Source organism: Juglans microcarpa x Juglans regia, chromosome 3S (genome assembly GCF_004785595.1).
Source record: "Juglans microcarpa x Juglans regia isolate MS1-56 chromosome 3S, Jm3101_v1.0, whole genome shotgun sequence".
Classification (NCBI taxonomy): Eukaryota; Viridiplantae; Streptophyta; class Magnoliopsida; order Fagales; family Juglandaceae; genus Juglans; species Juglans microcarpa x Juglans regia.
The window spans coordinates 26,935,051-26,955,494 of NC_054599.1; the positions used below are offsets into that span (position 1 = coordinate 26,935,051).

Consider the following 20,444-nt stretch of genomic DNA (forward strand, 5'->3'; position numbering starts at 1 on the left):
TTCTTTACTTATTATCTGCATTCCATACAGTCAGTGTCAATGACAAAAAGCCAAAAGGTGATGTCCTGCATTGCGTTCGTGACCACAAAGGCAAAGTCAACGAAATATGAAAGACACTTTCAACAAACAACCCAACATGTATCCATTTTATACATAAATGAACTCTCTCCATTTCAAATAAGCTGGTGAAAGTCGTCTCTGTGCAGATGGGAGCAGTTTAAATGAAGAACTTTCAACCAACTTGCTCGTCACTAGAGGCATCGTTTTCAGCACTGCCTGTTAAGGATAGGAGTTCCATCAGCTCCATTCGATACTCCAGTCCTCTGAGGTAGTGTCCCAACAGCATGCACCTTTTGTGTGGGGAAGAAAGATACAAAAGAAAGAACAACAAACAGTTCAGAATTAGAAAAGCAGATGGAATTCGATCATTTACTTCAATTTCACGTGGCTCATACCCAAAAAGCTCCAAGGAAATCACAGATGGCTGTGATTTAAACCAAGCTCAGTACATGCATGGATCAACTGTTTTAACTAGAAAAACTCAAGGGAGAAAGAAAGAGCTGGACTAACCAGAAGAGGAGACGTGCCAAGTAGTCCCGTGTGACAGAAATGAGGGGCTGAAATTGAAGTGAGGTATTTTCGATAAACTCTGCACAATCTTCATTCCCTAGGTTCACCGTTCCAGTTGGGGAATTCTCTGATAGAAAAGGAGCCATAGAATGCATCTTGGGAGATAGGGTAGCAAGAAGGCCATGTACAACAGAGTTTATTATTTCTTTCAATTCAGAAGACGTGGGTTCTGATAACTCAGCTACCTATAAATAGAACTAACCGTATCAGCTACAAGACGAGCTTGCATGAAAAAGTGAGAATGAAAGAAGCCAACTTCAGAGTTAGCTGCATGATGGGGCTAAATTCAATACCTGGAGGTCATAGCTCAAAAAGGGTTGCATGCAAGATGAGTGTGTCAAAATGGGCAAACTGGTGTGGAAATAACACATCCAATCCCAAAATTGAATGCAGGAAAAATAATTGTACCATTTAATAATATATTACATCTTAAAAGAGCAGGAAACTATTAAAAGATTAGTGTAGAAGCATATTGCTATAACATGATACCTTGCACTATGCGATCCAACAGTTAAAACCAAAAGCCACACCTCATCCCTATACATCCATGAGGCATAAATTAGGCTGAAAATTAGTAGTATGAACATGCAAATTAGTAACACTCAAGGGATGGTGGAGCCGGAGCCAACAGTTAAACCAAAAGCCACACCTCATCCCTATACATCCATGGGGCATAAATTAGACTGAAAATTAGTATGAACATGCAAATTAGTAACACTCAAGGGATGGTGGAGCCGGAGCAATACATTCAGAATCAAAATAACAAGGAATACTACTTATTAAAAAAATTATAAAAACTATCAAGGAATCGGCAATCAGGAGCTAAATGCATGACTTTAAGACTTGTCCTCCATTACAATGATGAGGTGATAGCAATGATCTCAGATAATATGAAAACAACTACAGTACTGATCATGTCAAGTTAAATGTTGAACCCAATAGGCTGCTTCCATACTTGCGCCTTCTCCCTTTTTTGAGGTTAAGAGAACAGAACATGGATTCTATGTAATAAAAGAAGCAGTTTTACTGCAAGCAAAATCCTCAGAGACAATCTTTTCATCTAAAAAGTAGTGTTCATAGATACAAACCAAGACCCGTTAGTCTCACTTTGGTTCTGTAGCAAAAAGAAACTGAACACGCTTAAACTCATTATCATAAACACTGACATTCTCTTTTCTTTTCAATGTTTTCTCATGGAGAAGGGGTAGGCAGCATCAGGGTTGTTTGTTATCTCAAAAGGCTCAAATTATTATCTCACTCTCAGATTAGTTTATAATATCAAATCATCCCCTATCAAATGATGAGCTCAAAATAGCTCCCAAAAACTAACATAAAGATGTTGCAGATGGTATTGGCGTGCCAGTACTACCACAAACCAAGGCCTGCAACAACAGCATCTGATGCTAATATATTATTAACCATGAAATTTTCAGCAGTTGGACAAGTATGGAAAAACCTAAAACCCAAAGGAAGTTTACATTCCCAAACTAACTTGAGTCGAGTACCTCTTCCGGCTGTAGAGATCTCAAGTAGTCCAGCAAATCATTCTTTTCCTCCCCAACAAACTGTTGCATATGCACTGCAGCACTTTTCCTCTTGACTTCATGAAGTTCCTATGATAAAATATAGGATTATGGGTGCATATTTCAACCACAATGACAGGCGTAACGCAAATAAGAAATAGAGAAAATTGCAAAGAACCCATGGGACTTTTAGACTTAGAAGATGGTTGAAAAAACACAGAACTTGAAAATTGCAACTTATATACCATGCTATCAATCAAACTGAGATGAAACTCCAGTCAACAAACTATATATCTTAAATTGAAAGGTGCACTACTTGATATGAGTAAATGATTTTTGAATGATTTATATTTAATTAGAAAATAGTGTTTTCCAAGGGCAGAACATGGTATTGCACAAAAGAACCTATGTATGATATATACCCAAGTATGCTTGTAGTTTTAGTCAAGGCATTAAAAATTATAATGCATGTTTATATATACATGTTAATGGCACTCCTGCTATTTTGGACTATTTCTCACCATTTAGCTATTGAAATAATTTTTTGACAAGTAAAAAATATATTTTATTAATACTGAAATAGGTATAGTCCAAGTATACAAGAAGTATACAAGAGAATGCACCTAGTTAGGAACTAGAAATGGATACAAGTATTATGACAGCTATAGCAGTAGGATTCATATTGTGGAAGTTTAAATCCACTTTCCAAAAAGAAAAAAAAAAAAACTCTCTGAATGTACATCATCCAAAAACTCTTTGCATATATACTTGAAATCATTGGATATGATATATAAAGATACCGCAAAGACGCATCCACCTATGGCGTTCACATAATTATTTCAAACATCCCGTGGCTCAAAATAATCCACGAACTATGCATAACTCGGTACCGAATTAAGTGAATGCAGTCCCATCTAATTTGCACTAGACTAATGCATGATATCCCACATTCAAAACAAAACTCTAAATAGCCAAATCCAACTACTTATGGAGTATCTAAAGATCCATTTCCTCTAATGAAGTCTAACAATGCTCATTTTCTCTGTTAATCAAAACTACTGCCTTCTGTCTGGCTTTGTGGTTCATTTAGTGCCAACCACACTATTTCCAAATATCGACAATTCTAGACTTGGGAGACCATTCTCTGATTTTTTTTAATCCACGATACCATTCTCTGATTCTTTTAAGCCACTGAAACAAAAATTCCTTAGTGCTACAACATACCCTTTTGGCTGAAGATATAGAAGACTGCAAATGAAGAATATATTGCTGAGCTTCAGGGGAGATTTCACCAAGGCCTTGAATATCAACATTCTCTGATGATTCTTCAGTAAAATTTTCAAACTTGGACGACAATTCATGGTCTCCAGATAATTTTATTATACTTGCACCGTCAAGCAACAAGCCTTGTAAATCAAGTTTAGAATTTTCTGGTGTTTGTTTGTCAATACTTCCTTCGTGCATATCAAGGTTTCTTTCGAGGCAAAGTCTATATTCAGCATTCCTCAATGTATATCTGCAATAAAAGAAGAAATATGATTACAAATCTCTACCATTTTGAGCAGACATCAGTTGATAGACGATGAGAAAGGGGAGAAACTATATATAGGTCTAACATAACATAATTTGAAGAAAAAATAAAACAAGGATTCCAACAACCCACCCAAACGGTCAATATAACTAAAGAGTTCAATTTATCTTTCTCGTCAATCAATCGGAGAATAAAAATGTGGATCAAGTAATGCACATGATGTTGAAAATGAACATACCCAGTCATCATTGAAGAAACCAATAACTTAGAGAGGGGTTCCCACAAGGCCTCAATAAGAACTTGAAACTGGTCAGATGGAAGTAAGCCCAACATGCCAGATATAGTCCGTTTCATGGCATCCACTGTCGTCGGTGGAACTTCTTTCTGAATAAGGCTCACGTCTAATGGCTCTATCTCTTGTATCAAGTTTGAGAGAACCGATTTCTGAAAAATTGAACACTAACATCAGATATGGGCATTAAAAACATAACCATTATTAAACCGAGGTACTTGCCAAAAAATAAATAAAATAAACCCAAATACCATTATGCCATTTTACCAACTCTACATTCAACATCTTCTGTAAAAACGATTAGTTTTCACTGGTACCATAAATTTCCATTACTTTTACTTATCAAAAAAGCTTTCCATTAATTTTACTTTGAATTAATTCCCGAATCATTTCAGAACCGCTTCCCAGCACACAAAAATGTGGAAAAGGAAAGAAAGCTTAGCTAAAATTCATAATTTTCCTATGCTGTCCCAGCAGCATATGAGAAATCAATCCGACTACGACACCTGTTTTCAGAGCAATTACGCGCACGGACGCCACACACGGCACAACTAGCCTACGAAATCAATCGAATATAATAAGGAATACGAAACAAAAAGGACCTAATTCGAAGAACACTCTGATCGATCGAAATCTATGAACTAAAGCGAACCAAACAGAAAAAAAGAACCTGACCTTGGAGAAATTAGCAGGGCGCGAGGGGAGTTTGGAGCTAAGATCGTCGAAGAAAGCGGCTGAGGAGGAGGAGGAGGAAGAAGAAGAAGCCACTATTAGGACCCGGAGTTTCCTAGGCTTGGCGAAGGAGCGGAGAGATAAAGAGAGAGACGGAGGCTGAGGGCGTGGGGACGAGCGGAGCGGAGGAAGATGGAGAGAATAGGAGAGGAAAGACGACGAAGAGGTTGCCATTGACAACAACAACAACCACAACCACCGCCTCTCTCTCTCTCTCTCTCCCCCAAGGCTCTTAACTGTAACTTGCAGCCACAATTTAGAGAGGAGCACGAAAAGAAAGGGAGGTCGAGGTAACGTACGGGTCAAAAGTGTCCAACACGGGGCTCTAGCCGCTCTAGGATGACGGTCTGCACATTAGTACGAAAGAAATGAGAACACATCATAAAATTCTGGAAATGAGTCTTCAGGTAATTTCATTTTTCTCTTGCTACTACCCTTCCTAATATTTGTTTGTTTCAATAGAAAAATTCACAAACTTTACTCGGAATGGAGAGACCAAAATTTTTTTAACTTGTCAAAATAATCTCACCCATTAATAATTATAACTTATAATCTCCTACCTTCTAAAACCTAATGATCGTTATGAACTCATTCGTTACAAAACGAAAAAAATGCATTGGTTGAATAAAAATGTGAATTTTTTTTTAAAACAAGAGTTCGATCAATATCATCACCATGGCATTTAAGAAAGAGTACGTATTTTAAGATTAAGGCTCAGTTTAGATACTAAAATCATCTCAATACATCTTATTTTATATCATCTTATTATTATAATTTTTACAAATTCTTACATAAAATATAATAAATAATTATTTTAAATTTTAAAATAATAATAATATTAAAAAAATATTTTAATAATATTGTATTTAACTTTTATCTAAAATCATCTCATTTCATCTCACTATCAAAATCTATGTCGTTAGAAACATATAAATACACTTGTGTAATTGGAATAGATTCTCGATTTATAGAAAGTTTGCTTAGTGAGTATATTAATCAAAAGTTACTATCAAACAAATTAAAGTTGGGTTTTCCGGTTCATTTTATGAAGATAAGTGAACTTTAAAGATAACTCATAAAAATAAATTTATAAATTAACATAATTTTATATGATAAGTTATATTTATTTTATAATAAAAATAATTTTACAATCTAACGAAATATCATGTCAAGTCAGTCAATTTATAAATTTTTTTTGTAGATTTTTTTTTTTTTGTAGTTAAAATATTTTATCTGTGATGAATAATAAAAATTTGCATCTTTATCTCATTTACCCTCAACTTATAGACCAAGAATGGTTGGGCCTGGCCAATAGATTTCGCATGTGGTCTGGACTTTACATTACAAGACTATAAGCCTAGCAAATGACATCATACTATCATGGCTAGGGGTGGGCTCCGACTTTGACATAGTCGGAATATCTAACTCCAACCTCCGACTTCAACCAAAGTTGAAGGCTAAGTTGAACTTTGACTCCAACTCTGTATTGGAGTGGATTGCAATCCTGACTTCGATCGGAGTTATAGGAGTCGGAGTCAACACGTCGAAGTCACAAGGGACTATGATTCATTCAAAAGAATTAATCTCCATGTTAGAGCAAATATACATGGAGAGAGATTTTTCAACAGTTTTTTGGGAACCATACTGAGAAATAGAGAGAGAGAGAGAGAGAAGAAACCTGTTATGAGGACGCCAGGACCATAGAGATTAGGATCCAGTCCATGTGGAGCGGCGTCCTTGCTCGAGTACATATGTGTCGTTCTTTTAGGCATTCATTTGTTGCTATTTCTTTGCGAGAGCTAGGGAAATTTTTTTTTTGTTTAAAATTGTGCCGTTTTACATCAAAAGAAAATGCTACTCAACATCTAGAGGGAGGGGGGGTTGAGAAACTTACCAGTGGTGAGGAGACGCCGTTGGTCCTATTGTCTTTGAGAAAATAGAGAAAACAGAAGAAAAAATAATAAGGGAAGAGAGAGAACAAATAAGGTGCATAGGGTTTTAGAATATATAGAAGGAGAAAATCATGTCATTTTCAATTAAACAAGTAAAAAAAATTTACAAAACACTGTCTCGAACGCGAGTTCTCAAATTAGCTGAACACTGTCTTAACCGTTATGCCACTCGATTGTATGTTAATTATGTTACAACCTTAAATATATAAAGTACAAATATCAGAATTGGAGTTTAGTGGTTGGAACCAATATTGACTCTGACTTGAATTTTGAATTTTCTGACTCCTCCGGAGTCGAAGTTGGAGTTATAGAAGGTTTTGCCTAGCCCTAATCATGCCCATTCGGTTATTCGTGATCATGATCGTCATCATCCTTACTACTATTATATTATTCTAATTAATACTATTCATTCTTTATATATTAATCCAATTAATGAAACTTTTAAGTTCATTATCCCCATCAATCTAACTTGTCATTTTTGGCAGGAACCGATCTTTGCATGCTCGTTAAATTTTTTTTCCTATTATTGATAAATCAAGATATTTCAAAGCTGACGTCTCAATTTGAAGATTTGTAATAAGAAGGAAGAAAATATAAATATAAAATGAATTTAATAATGTCTTGAAAAATCTGCACTAACAAGTTCATTCCACTTCCCCATTAGATCGACAAGGATCAGCATGCGAATCTTTTATTTTGAAGTAACAAGTACGTACGGACTCATTTCACTGCATGCGTCAGCTTCCAAAACTAGAGGCCGATCAAATGTCTCGTGCACTGCACAGAGCCATGCAGTTTTTTCGGTCATTTTTTATTTTTTTATCACGAGTACGTAGCAACGTCTATGGAACTGATTAGCGCGTATCATGCATGCCAAAACACAATATTCAATAATTCATGCAAGCTTGCTTGCTTTTTTTAGTGTTTGGTCGACCTTTTTATCGGGTGTACTGCCTAATTTGCTGCAATAGCTATCCATCTACATATATAGAATAGATATTGGATGTTTCCAAAAGAATAAAGTCTTTATCTTCTACATGATGACTTTCGTCGTTACATGAAAGGAACAACTCATTAGACAAACCACTAATTTGAGACGTTGCATCTTTACTTTCCACAAGTTAATTGAATCAAATTACAAAACCTGACCCTGAAACGTCCTAATCCCACAAATAACATTCACTGTCTTTTGTCCTTCCACGTAACCTACTCACAAAAGAAAAAAAGGAGATCAAAATGAAAGAAGTAAGAATTACAAAGAGGAATCTCTGGCCATCCGATCCATTGACTTCCAATTTTGGTCTGGTCTGTTATACGCAAGAGATTTAATTATCGTCTCCTTTTAGGGGTCTAGTCATGTGGCAAAGCTAGCTGTGCTAAAATGCATCGAGATCAGACCACCTTGTATGGAATCCAAAAGCTCCATAATCGGAGTAAATTTCACACCTTGGCGCGCACCTTGGACTGATTAATTAATGGATGCTCCCCTTGAGATTGCATAATCCAAGAGCCCCTCAAACGTCCCGCTTTTGACCACACGTATTTCCAGCGGCCCAATCGAGCTTTCAGTTTCCGCCCCTCGGAATTAATTGGTTGTGGTCTACAACTACGGGGCCGTAGATCAACATTTGGGTGTACATGCTCTGGAACGAGTCAGTGCACAAGATGGTCTCGTTGGGGCTCGTGTAGACGTTGAATGGGACATAAGAGCATCTTTATTGATGGGGTTAAATTATATTTTTTTACATTTATTTATTTTATTTAAATTCAATATCTATATTGAATTAACTATTCACTCTATATAATAAAATGTTATTAAATTATAAATTTTTTATTTAATTTATTTGTATCACATTTTATAATTCTATCAATTTAATATTAATAATAATTATATTCTAATTAAATTAATATTAAAAAAATCATATTTTTAAAGGTCATTTAATGTTAGTAACTAAAAATTGAGATTAAACTTAACTAAATTTCTTATTCACTGACCAAATATCTATCAACATACACATTTCAATGTCAACAAAAAATCTGCACCTACATAAATACCTACAAGTGGTTGGAATGAGAAATTAGTATTTTAATATTTTGTGAATCAATTGTTGTTCTCTATCTTTGGCTAAGTAATATAGTAGAAATTCAAATTGTTTTAGAGATATCTAATTCAATGTGGGGTCTTTTTGGCACATATTATCTAAATTTTAGTCATCCTTCAACTTTGATCAAGCCAATAAGAATGCTCTAAGGGTCATGGGTTGGGTCTTAAAGTGGTTGATGTGGCTGTTGTAGTAGCTCGTGAGCACCAGACGAGCCAAGAACCTGCCCGAGATCCTGGTCTCGGATGTTGCGAATTAGTTTGAAAAGTTTATTTTTTATATTGACGTGACTTAATGTAATTCATCAATTAATTATAAATCTCATTTATTATAAAAAAGAAAATGATAATATGACTATTAAATGTGCTTCCTCTTATATTTTAATTTTTTTAATATTTTTCTTAATAATTAAGGAATTGACTATTAATTAATTTATATATATATTTTTTATTTCTAAAGATGTTTAAAAAATATTTAAAAAAGAAAAAGAAAAAAAATCTACTTACATTGGTGTACATATTTGGAGTGCACATCAAATGCGCATCTATCGTTATCCTATTATAAAATAGATCTAACATATTATTTTAAGTCGTATTAATGTGTAAATTTCTTTTTGTAAAATTTATGTGTAGACCTAAAACTTCTTTTTAACTTAAGAAAAAGTTTATTTACTGTATTCTTAATTATCATTTCCTCTCTTTTCTCCTATATAATATTTAATAAGATGAAAAGTAATAAATAATAAATAGTTTTTTAATGGCTTATCGCTTCTCTTGATTTTTGGGGCGCTTTTGTGTTGGGTTTGAATCAGATGATCCGAATAGAGGCCCACTTCTGTGGGCTAGCTCGAGCAACCGCCCAGATAACTCTGCGTGCCACGATAGATCTACACGCGGCAACCGCAGCACGGCGTGGCCGCGAACTCGAAAGCCCTATATGCGTAAGACGCAAAGTGCGGTGGCCCAGATTTAGAGGATGCTGAGAAGCCACCTCTCTCTCTCTCTCGCCCCTGAGAACTATCAGGAACACACATACAATCGTTAAAACAAGATCGAAACCTCTCCTCTCTCTGTCTCCGTCTATTTCGAACAGTTGCGGATAATACTATGTTCATCGCGGAGAACAGGCAAGTCCTTTAAATAATTATTTGTTGATTTTCTTTTTCGTTTTTATTTTTCCAAAGCATTTGTGTGTTTCCTGAGAAACTGCTGAGAAACGGTGATGAATCTCATACTTTGATGCTATTAGGTTTCCGAAATCTTTAAAATCAACACCTGACTTGCTATTCGATCTTTGTTTTTATGGTTCCTGATAAAAGTAGAAAAACCGAGTTGCAAAGAAATAAGGTCAGCTTAATTCAGCCGGTATAGTTTGCAGCTGTTTCTATTGTTTCATTTGCCTACATTTTCTCTGCAACCAAAAGGAGGTTAAAGCTTGGGTAATGTGGATTATAAATATTATATTTCTTAATTTCATTAGCAAGATTTTACCGGCGTATACTTTAGAGCTATGCGACTCTTAAGATAAACTCTCTATCCCTTTCTCTCTAGGGTAACATTTTCTCTGTCTCTAAAAAACATGCGCTTTCCTCCGCTTTTCTCTCTACCGTAGGGTGGGGGTAGTAGATCCCGTCTCTTTATGTTCATCCCCTCACTGTCCATATAAACCTTTGTTTTCTTTCGCCCCTAGTTTCGATTCACGCGTTTGGACCTTTCCCGCTCACACGCCCTACCCTGAAACCACATGCCGCACGACAGAACAATTAATGCTCCTGGATAACTTGCCATAAAAGAGAAGTGGTTGAACCTTAATTTTATTTTAACATCTATATTGTAATTGTTTGGAAATATCTTTTTGAGTCAATTAATCTGGATAACTTGCATTGTTGGTTAAGTTACCACTTGCCTAATCCTTTTGTGGCTCCTACAGGTTCATGGCATCATGCATTGCATATGAAGCTACATAATGAGAAGTACTTATATTGGACGAGACTTTATTCTTCACATTATCAATTTTGAGGTGAAAAATGAAAACTGTTGAAGAAGTTTTGATTTTCGAGCAGTTTTGAGATTTTGATTGTAAATATGACACAGAGGATATTGGAGTTAAATATTATCTGTTGCTAGCCACACTTATGAACAGAACAAAAATACCATCCTTTTCTGTAAGCATTGAATTTTTTAAATAGAATTTCTCCAATTTGTTGAGGCAAGGACAAAATAGACAGGACTGGTGATATTTATCATTATTATAATATCAGCAGTGTAGCTGAAGTTGGGCAAATGGATGCTTCTTCAGCGCCAGTGAGTAGTCAGACTGGAAAACCGACTTGCCCTGAACAGAATGAATCAGGGCAGATGGATGGAAGTCTATTTAGTGGACCATCAGAAAGAAGACTTCAGCTTGGCTCTGAGATTTCACAAAATGAACAAGTGGAGATCAGCTTTCCTGAAAACGTAGCCAAAAGTTCTCTTACTGAACAACTAGGACCCCCTCCTGAAGATGTGAGCAATAGTTTTCAGGCTGGAAAAAGCTCGTACTCCCAAAAAAACATGGATAGTGTATGTGAATCCAAACTTGGAAGTCTATGTAGTGAACTGTCAGATCAAGAAAATCGTGCTGTGTCTGAACTTCTACAGAGTGAACCAGAAGAAACCAGCTCTGCATTACCCACTGGTGCTGATAATAAAATTTTGCAATCATCTTCTGAAAATGCAACCAGTGGTTCCCTTACCGTACCATTGCAACTGCATTCTCAAGTTGTGGCTGAGAGTAGTGAGACTGGAAGAAGTTTATGCCCTCATCAGACTACCTTGCAAAATGAATCTGATGCTGGAGGGCTATGTGGCAAACCACTGAAAGAAAAAGATATGCCAGAGTCTGAATCAAAAGAAAAGGATATGCCAGAATCTGAACTCGAACATACTAAGACAGAAAATACAAACCCTACAGTATCCAGCTATGTTGCTAATGAACCGTTGCATTCTAGTGAATCTGTACACACTACCTTGGAAAATGAATCTAATTCTGGAGGGCTATGTGGCAAACCGCTGAAAGAACAAGATAAGCCAGAGTCTGAACTTGTGCACACGAGGACAGTTCAAACCAGCCCTGCAGTACTCAGGTATGTTGCTGATGAACAGTTGCAGTCTACTGAATCCTTGGGACTTCCTTCTGACAATGTGAGCAAGAGCAGCCAGATTGGAAAAATTTCACCCCCCCAACAGACGACACATGAAGAATTTGGTTTCACAAGTGATCTCTTAGATATGAAATGTCAGATTGGCTCAGACCTTGCACAAAATGAACCTGTAGGAACGATTACTGCAGCATCTAACTTGAACAAAAGTTCTGTTACTGAACATCTGGAATTGCTTCCTGAGGATGTGAGCAGGAGTAGTCAGACAGAAAAAAGTTCATACCCACAGCAAACGATATCAGAACAGACTCATGAATTTGGTTCTGGAATTAGTGAACAATTCTATCATCTTGATTCTAAACTTGTACAAAATGTACCAGCTGAAACCAGCTCTATATTACCCAGTTGTATTGTTAAGAATGGTTCTGCCACTGAACATATTGGCCTGGCTCCTAAAGGCACCAGCAATAATCTTGGTTCTGAAAAACTTGGACCACCTACAGAGGATACGACCACCAATTTTACCCTTGAACAATTAGAAAGGCCAGCTAAACATGCATTTAAGAAAAGCAGGCGGTTGGGACGTAGGGATAACAGAACTCCAAAATCATTAAGGAAAAAATATATGTTGAGGTCTTTGGCAGCAAGTGATAGAGTTCTTCGCTCACGGACACATGGGATGCCTAAAGCTACTGGATCAAGTAGTAATTTGGCAAATGTTAGCACTATGGAAGAGAAACAAAGGAAGAGCAAGAAAAGAAGAGGGAAGAGGATAGTAGCTGATGAGTTTTCAAGAATCAGGACGCATCTGAGATATTTACTGAACAGAATTAGCTACGAGCAAAACCTGATTGATGCATATTCTAGTGAAGGCTGGAAAGGAGGCAGGTGTGTGCATTGTATTATATATTTTGCTTTTGTAGTGCTAATGTGTTATATAGTTTGCTTCTTAGATGGTACTAATATTCTGGGATACTGTCATGTGGTGTCCAAGAGGTGAAGGAAAAGATAAAGGGAGTGTTAGGAATGTGCACATTGATTACTAGTCTGAGTCTAATTCTCGAATAAACTTGTCTTTTTCGTAATCACCCTTTTATGGCCAGCATATAATTTATTTGGCCTTCTCTAGGTGTTTACCTTTATGCCCTCACGTTCATGTCCTACTTATAAGAGCTAAGCAATTCCCAATACTTGGTGGTGTGGTGGAGCTAAATGTTTAGAAGTATGACGAGCTTTGGATGGATGGGACAACTAGGGCTGCATTTGGAATGTATTTTGAAAGTAATTGTCAGAGAACAAAAGGAAAACAATACAACATCATATCGGTGTTCTTTGATAAAATGTTTTCAAGAATAATCCTTGTATCCCTGGTCTAACAACTATAGGTGTTGTTCTTGTATACACCTTATGTACTTGACTATACCTACGTTCTATCATCAATAAAATTATTATTTACCTAATGAAAAAAATTATAAGACACATTTAGTGGCTTCTTCTTGTTTCTTAAACATGAACTTTAAAGACACAAGATTATTTTCAAAAACCAAACAAACCCCTAACATCTAGAATTGCCTATGAAGCTAAAGAATGTAATTAACTTCGACTACTTTTTGAGGTTGGGGCTCATCTCGACTCTACTTAACAAAAGACTATGCTTAAATTCTATTATAAATCTTGTTTGTGTTCTGTCCACTTTATCCATTTTTCTAAATTGGGATGCAAGTCTTGATAATTCAATCGAATCTAAGATGGTGTCATTGTATTTCATGAAAAAAACCCAAATTTCTTGTTTTGGGTACTTATAACAAATTGTAATTTGATTTGGCATGGTAACACATGCAAACCTAAACTATATTTGGGCCTATACTCCAAAAGGGCTGGTCAAAGTTACGATTAGAGCTTCCTTGGAGTCATTATAAATTCCAAGAACTTTTCCATTCAAGAATGTGGGATCTCATTCACCAACCTCACATTCACCACCCTCCTATAATGTGGGGTGTTACAATCTCCTGCACTTATATGCCTAGCATCCTTGTTAGACGACATGGCTCAAGACTTGGCACAACTCAAATCCCATATTTTTGGTTGGCATTGGTATTGATACCATTTCTAATGGCCAAAAGAAAGCCCAAACCACATGGGCTTGCTGCTCAAAGACTAGTTAAGGTTACCATTGGAGCTTCCTTAGAATCTTTATTAATGCCAAGAACTTCTTCTTCCTGGGCATTGTGGGATCTTATTCACCAAGCTCCCATTCTCCACCCTCCCATTGTTGTGGGGGCGTTATACAAATTTTCTCCCATACTTACTTCAGAATACCATGGTTGAGAGAGCATTTTAATGAGCCCAAAGTTTCCAACTTTTTAGCAAACAATTGCAAAGTAATAATGGAAATATCTAAAATATTAAATAAAGAAATTCGCAGTTGACTTGTAGAAAGTTACATTTTTGACATTGATTATAATAGCATCTATAAGCTAAAATTAAAAAAAATTGTTTTAGCCCTATAATCCTAATGTCTTGACCTTTAAAACGTCATAAGAATCATCCCCATCCAATGTTGATTTGGACCCCATAAAAATTGGAAGTTAGAAAAGGGCTTGATATTTGTTAAATTGCTTCTTTGTATTGGCTTGTATTGTGTATACAACAGATATACATAAGGGTGGTGATTAAATTGGGTCAAGCTCGATGAACTAAGGCTACAAGTCTTTACTTGATGTATGCATGCCAAAGAGAAGACTTCTGTTATCTAACCTATCTAGTCTTGGCATGTACTTAGGTTAAATGAGCCTTACCTTGTTTTAGTTTTATTTTCAGTTGTCTATTTTTTGGGCGGACGGTTTATGCATTGCTGTTGCTTCTTCTGATTATTTTTGTAACTTTGCAGCCTTGAGAAGTTGAAGCCAGAGAAGGAGCTTCAACGGGCCACATCTGAAATACTTCGACGCAAATTGAAAATAAGAGACTTATTTCAACATCTTGGTTCACTATGTACTGAAGGAAGGCTTCCAGGATCTTTATTTGATTCTGAAGGAGAAATTTGCAGTGAGGATGTAGGAGAATCCTTCAATTAGATGTTGTGTCCACTAATTTAAAATCTTTTACTCCTTGGAAAATACTCAGTTCATGCCAGTTTGCTTTTCATGATTAGTAACCAGTGTTCTCTCATCGTAAATACTAAGATTTGTAATCTTTATATGGCAGATATTCTGTGCAAAATGTGGGTCAAAAGACTTGTCTGCCGACAATGATATTATACTGTGTGATGGTGCTTGTGACCGTGGGTTCCACCAGTACTGTTTAGAACCACCACTGTTAAGTGAAGACAGTAATGTCCATATAACCTATTTGATAGCATCAAAGCCGATTTTGCTTATTTGGTTGCTTGTCAATTATGCTTTCCTGACTGTTCGTGTATCCTTTTAATTTTTGGGTTGCAGTTCCCCTGACGAGAAGGGTTGGCTATGCCCTGGATGTGATTGCAAAGTTGACTGTATTGACCTACTTAATGAGACTCAAGGAACAGATCTTTCTCTTGCTGACAGCTGGGAGGTCAATGATAAATCCCTGGTTCTTTATTCGTTGATTAGAAATATATTAATTTATTGAATCCTTATCATGGTAATATCTCTTGTACAGAAGGTTTTTCCCGAGGCTGCTGCCACAGCTGGACATAATCCAGATCACAACTTTAGTCTTCCTTCAGATGATTCTGATGATAATGATTATAATCCTGATGGACAAGATGATGAGAAGGTTCTGGGAGATGAATCAAGTTCTGATGAATCTGAATATGCTTCTGCTACTGAGGACTTGGAAACTCCACCTAATGATGATCAGTACTTGGGGCTTCCTTCTGATGACTCGGAGGATGATGACTATAATCCTGATGCTGCAGATCACAGTGAGAAGGTTAAGCAGGAAAGTTCTAGCTCTGATTTTACATCTGATTCTGAGGATCTTGCCGCTGCAGTTGATGATAACAGGTCTTCCAGAGATGATGAAGACCCAATGTCGGCATCTTTGGCTGGTGTTAAGCCTTTCGGAAGTTCTGGTGGAGAAAGACCCAAACCTGGTGGTAAGAAGCAGTCTTTAAATGATGAGCTCTTATCCATATTAGAGTCAGATCCTGGCCAAGCTGGTTTTCCAACTGTTTCTGGGAAGAGACACATGGAAAGGTTGGACTACAAGAAGCTACATGATGTGAGTGCACTTTTTAGTCCAGTTTGGTTAAATGATTCTAGTTTTGTTTCTGTTTAGAAGCTCGTCTTTGAAACCATGCCCTTGTTTCTTTATGTTGCCTCACTATAATCGATCATAGTGATGTCACTGTATCTCATGGTGTAACAATCCAGGCAAAGTACTAGCCACATCTGTGCTATAATTCCAAAAAGACTAGTCAATTTGAATATATTCTAGAATCAATTATAAAGTTCAACCTAGTAAGCACGTATATAAAAAAAAAATGTTCAACCTAGTAAGTAGCCAATGTGGGACTTAGCACCCGTGACTACTTTTCTTACCTACCACCTCTAGGTGGGTGATTTATATTCCCAACGTGGGACTCGGGTGTTACCCATGTACCTTGTCAGATGTTCAAATTGTTAAAAGAATCTCTCTCTCTCTCTGTCTCTGGGTGTTTATATGTGTGCGCATGTATGCATGTTATAAATAATTTCGACCTGTGAGAAAAGGTAGAACGGAACCTATTATGGTACATACAAATCGCTATAGATGTGTAATTATTATGCTTCCATTGTGTTATTCTATATATATATATGTGTGTTCAAGTTGAAATATTGTAGTCTGGTCATCCATTTCAGTAACCAAATCAATCATATTTTTCTCTGCAGTGTACTTGTCATTAATGTTGTATGTGATTGTTAGATTAATAGATTCACTTAATTAGATGTAGTTGTTAAAAGTAGCCCATATGATTTCATATATCGATGTTTTGACGTAGTATTACAACAGTAATTCAGTACTCTGCTGACATGAAGTAGAGAAAAGCTGGATACTTTATTGGGTAATGTTCTGATCTAATTGGCTGTATTCTGGTCAAGCAAAAGTATATGTGTCAATTAACTGCTATTGGTTGTCGTACTAGTTACAGTTTGTCTGTTCAGTGGAATGTAACAATCTCAAAAGTGTTCTGCTGTAACAAGAACTAATTTCAACTTCTCCACAACCGCAAGTTGTGCCACACAAATCAATGCGAGAACTACCTTGCTCTTTATGGTCTTCCTTGATGGCCTTCAGTGGTCTTCTCAATGAAGCTTTTACTTTTTGGCGCAGCAATGATTCTAGTTTTATAACTGGGTTGTTATTCTGTTACCATGTTCGCTCTCAATCTTGTGCATTTCATTGTTTGTTGTTTTTCTTTCTCCAGTTTGTTTATCTTCATTTTCCTTGCTCTGATTTGTGAAGGAGACATATGGAAATGTTTCTACTGATTCGAGTGATGATGAAGATTATAATGGTGCTGCTGCACCGCGGAAGAGGAAGAAAACTACTGGAGAAGTTGCTCCGCTGTCACCCAGTGGAAAGAATATGAGGGATATAAATCAGAATCGGAAAGTAGCTGATCATACTCCTAAGAGAAGAACCCGTCAGAATGCTAACATTGATGGCACATCAAATTCCCCCACCAAATCTCTAGATGGCTATCATAGATCTGGTTCTGGTGGTAAAAGAATTAGATCATCAACATCTAGAAGACTTGGGGAAGCTGTAACTCAGGTACTTGCAAGTTTTCATCTCTAGCTGCTGAGTTTACTTGGTTGATAAATTCAACATGTCCTTTTAAATGACTTATAAAAAAACATATCCATTTAAATGAATTTGGGATACCATATACAGTTGAGGTCTTTGTTCTTTGAAAATGAACTGCTGTGCCATACAGAGGCAGCTGTTGTCTTCATATGATTCCCGTTGAAAAGTAGAGCCCCAATAGCTTTTGTTGGGAAATTCTATTCGAGATTGAATACCATGATGCCAATCAAGTTTTTTGGCGAGTTTATAAGCTTTATGAGGTTTTGACATAATCATTTCTGATTTCTCCATACTCTTCCTAGAATGAAGCAAAATTGGTGCTCTCTCTCTCTCTCTCTCATGCACAAGAGGGCTCATCTTAAACTCGGTTAATAACTCAGTTAATTTATTATTCCAGAGACTCTACAAAGTCTTCAAGGAGAATCAGTATCCTGAGCGAGCGACTAAAGAAAGCTTGGCACAAGAGTTAGGAATCACTTTCCAGCAGGTCCTATCTTCTTAATTACTTAACCTAATGACGGAAAGAGTTACATTCTTTCTTTTGTTTAGAAATTATGTTGGGCATTTTTTTGTTCTGGTTTTCAGTATCTTTTTATTGAGCAGGTTAGCAAATGGTTTGAAAATGCTCGTTGGAGCTTTCACCATTCATCACTTATGGAAGCTGGCGGAGCTGATAGCGCTTCAAAAGCGGGCATTCCCTCATCTCGAACAAATATGGCTACCAGAGATACCACATGCAATGGAGCCCAATGTGAGGCATCACCCAGGTTGGCTACCACTGTACGGGAAAGCAGTGGGGATCTGAGGCATAGTGAATTGGAGACTCGGGAAAGCTGTAGACATAAATCCACAACCACAAACTCTAGAAAGAGAAAAGGAAGGTCAGATCCTCAGGCATCAGATCCAAATTTTAGAATTGAGGAATTGAAAAAAGCAAATAAAGTGCAAGCAGGTGGTGGAATGAAGACTCGAAGAAGGAAATCTGTTGTTTGACATTTCCAATTTTAATCCTAGGGGATTAATTTTGACCATTCGCCTCGCCGAGATCTTATGAGAGAGTAACCAGCAGCTCGAAAGGTTTTAGTTTCTTCCCATTCGATAACCCAATTGCCTATGCCATTATTGATCTTTAATTAGATTATGGTTTTCTGGTCTTCTCCCTCAGGTAATTCACAAATGCCGTTCTCACAAAATAATGCTCTTCCTTAAGATTGTGGCTCTTCCTTTGGTAAAAGTCTCCTCACACGGCAGAGTGTGTCTTAGCAGTTAGCGGTGCGTTAGGATCAAGGACCCCTAATATTTATAGTTTGCTTTTATGTATTTTTAATTTTTTTGGGCTGTGTAAAATTTACTTGCCATAAAAGCAAAAACTATATAGCTCACCATCAGTCTTAAATTCCTCTAATATCAGATATCGATGCATCACCTGACAATCATGACGAGACTTGGTTATGTGAATGCTGTTCTCGTGTAACTACTTTCCATGATAGAAAACTCGAGCTGGCTGCTAAACTTTGCCAGGCCATCCACCCATCTGCTTTTGGAATGTTAAAATTTACCATTGAATTGGTGCTACCTAGCTCGAAATCTAAAGAAGAAAATCTTAGAATCGTTTGCTCTTGTTGAGAATTTATTATTTGTAAAAGTTTTATTGTACTTTTTACAATAATCAAAACAACAAATACCTTACAAAATATTATATATAATCAAATTCTCAACTATATTTACTCAATTTTACAAAACTTATTAAACAAAAATATTTAAATCTTCTTATCTACTTTTATAAAATTTAATAAGCAATATATCTCAAAAAATTATATTATTTTATTTGTAAAAGTAATTATTTTAAAACACCCCATATTAATGAATAATGATTAATATCTAATTATTTGAAATGGAAGATAATGGTTCTCTTTATTTGATGCCAAAATCTCTTGGTCGTTTGGGTCTCAAAACTTGTTACTCCTTCAATTAAGCTCTTAACTCAAAATTTGGTTGGATGCTCTTAAATGACTCTACTCTCCTTGGAAGACTTTCTTATCTCACAAATACCTAAAAAATGACTCTTTCTTTGAGGTGAAGACTGACTCTTGGTTTTGAAAATGCCTTATAAAACAAAGAGAATTTATCAAATCAGGAATCTGCTTTCAAATAAACAATAGAGTCTCTACTCATGCTTGGAGTGACCCATGGATCCCCACAACTTCTCATTTATCAATGACAAGATTAAATGGACTCATCATTACTCTGACAGATTTTCTGTTAAATCATCATATGCTGCTTTGAAAAACCACCCCTCCACCTCTGCCATTGATCTTAATTGGAAGATATTGTGGAAACTCAAAATTCAAGACAGATTAAAACTTCTCATTTGGAAAATCATTCATAACATCCTTCCCACAAAAGCTTTGTTGAATAATTTTATTAATCTGGATGAGGAACAAACTCTTTGTGCTCTCTGCAAAACTACCTTTGAAACCACTAATCATTTGGTCCTCAATTGTCCATTTTCCTGGATCCTCTGGAGGCAATCAAAATGGCCCATCAACATTGAAATTTTTTAATCTCTTCCCATGCTTGAATGGATCAAGGTCATTTTAGATCCTGCCACAAAACTCCTAATTCCAGTAGATGAATCCCAAGACATCCAAATCTTTGCTGTGTTACCCATGGACAACATCTGGTATCTAAGAAATAAGGTCATCCATGATGCCATTACTCCCTTGCCCTGTAGCCTCATTGAATTAGTCAACAACCAAGTCTTGGAG

At 36.4% G+C, this 20,444-nt stretch overlaps 2 protein-coding genes across 5 annotated transcripts; one reads left to right on the forward strand and one right to left on the reverse strand.

Moving 5' to 3' along the window:
• Positions 1-42: 42 nt before the first annotated feature.
• Positions 43-9,820, reverse strand: LOC121257015. 2 transcript variants are annotated; one of them, XM_041157863.1, is made up of 7 exons: positions 9,753-9,820; positions 4,652-4,926; positions 3,923-4,128; positions 3,378-3,669; positions 2,136-2,243; positions 571-815; positions 43-350 (listed from the first exon to the last, which is right to left on the reverse strand). In XM_041157863.1, exons 1-7 carry the CDS (start codon positions 9,793-9,795, stop codon positions 233-235), a joined length of 1,287 nt encoding a protein of 428 aa, XP_041013797.1. In that variant the 5' UTR covers positions 9,796-9,820; the 3' UTR covers positions 43-232. The 2 variants fall into 2 exon arrangements, with proteins under 2 accessions (XP_041013797.1, XP_041013798.1); XM_041157864.1 differs by lacking the exon at positions 9,753-9,820 and having other exon boundaries at positions 4,652-5,073.
• Positions 9,821-10,010: 190 nt separating this feature from the next.
• LOC121257013 (homeobox protein HAT3.1) lies at positions 10,011-19,112 on the forward strand. 3 transcript variants are annotated; one of them, XR_005939141.1, is made up of 10 exons: positions 10,011-10,108; positions 10,692-12,789; positions 14,792-14,957; positions 15,109-15,218; positions 15,345-15,456; positions 15,544-16,107; positions 17,332-17,643; positions 18,074-18,163; positions 18,280-18,753; positions 18,842-19,112. XR_005939141.1 is itself a non-coding variant. In XM_041157861.1 (9 exons), the coding sequence occupies exons 2-9, from the start codon at positions 11,045-11,047 to the stop codon at positions 18,667-18,669; spliced, it is 3,489 nt and encodes a 1,162-aa protein (XP_041013795.1). In that variant the 5' UTR covers positions 10,019-10,108; positions 10,692-11,044; the 3' UTR covers positions 18,670-19,112. The 3 variants fall into 3 exon arrangements, 1 of the variants encoding a protein (XP_041013795.1); XR_005939142.1 differs by lacking the exon at positions 18,074-18,163 and having other exon boundaries at positions 10,018-10,108; XM_041157861.1 differs by having other exon boundaries at positions 10,019-10,108; positions 18,280-19,112.
• The last annotated feature ends 1,332 nt before the right edge of the window (positions 19,113-20,444 follow it).

Bases quoted from the DNA above. Each gene is read 5' to 3' on its own strand.
- LOC121257015 (XM_041157863.1), bottom strand. From the start codon at position 9,795: ATGTGTGTTCCTGATAGTTCTCAGGGGCGAGAGAGAGAGAGAG. The intron at 2,244-3,377 runs GTATGTTGTAGC...ATTTTATCATAG, and splicing joins CTATATCTTCAGCCAAAAGG to GAACTTCATGAAGTCAAGAG. The intron at 351-570 runs GTTAGTCCAGCT...CCCACACAAAAG, and splicing joins TTGGCACGTCTCCTCTTCTG to GTGCATGCTGTTGGGACACT.
- LOC121257013 (XM_041157861.1), top strand. From the start codon at position 11,045: ATGGATGCTTCTTCAGCGCCAGTGAGTAGTCAGACTGGAAAACCGACT. The intron at 15,457-15,543 runs GTCAATGATAAA...TCTCTTGTACAG, and splicing joins CTCTTGCTGACAGCTGGGAG to AAGGTTTTTCCCGAGGCTGC. The intron at 17,644-18,073 runs GTACTTGCAAGT...TTATTATTCCAG, and splicing joins TTGGGGAAGCTGTAACTCAG to AGACTCTACAAAGTCTTCAA.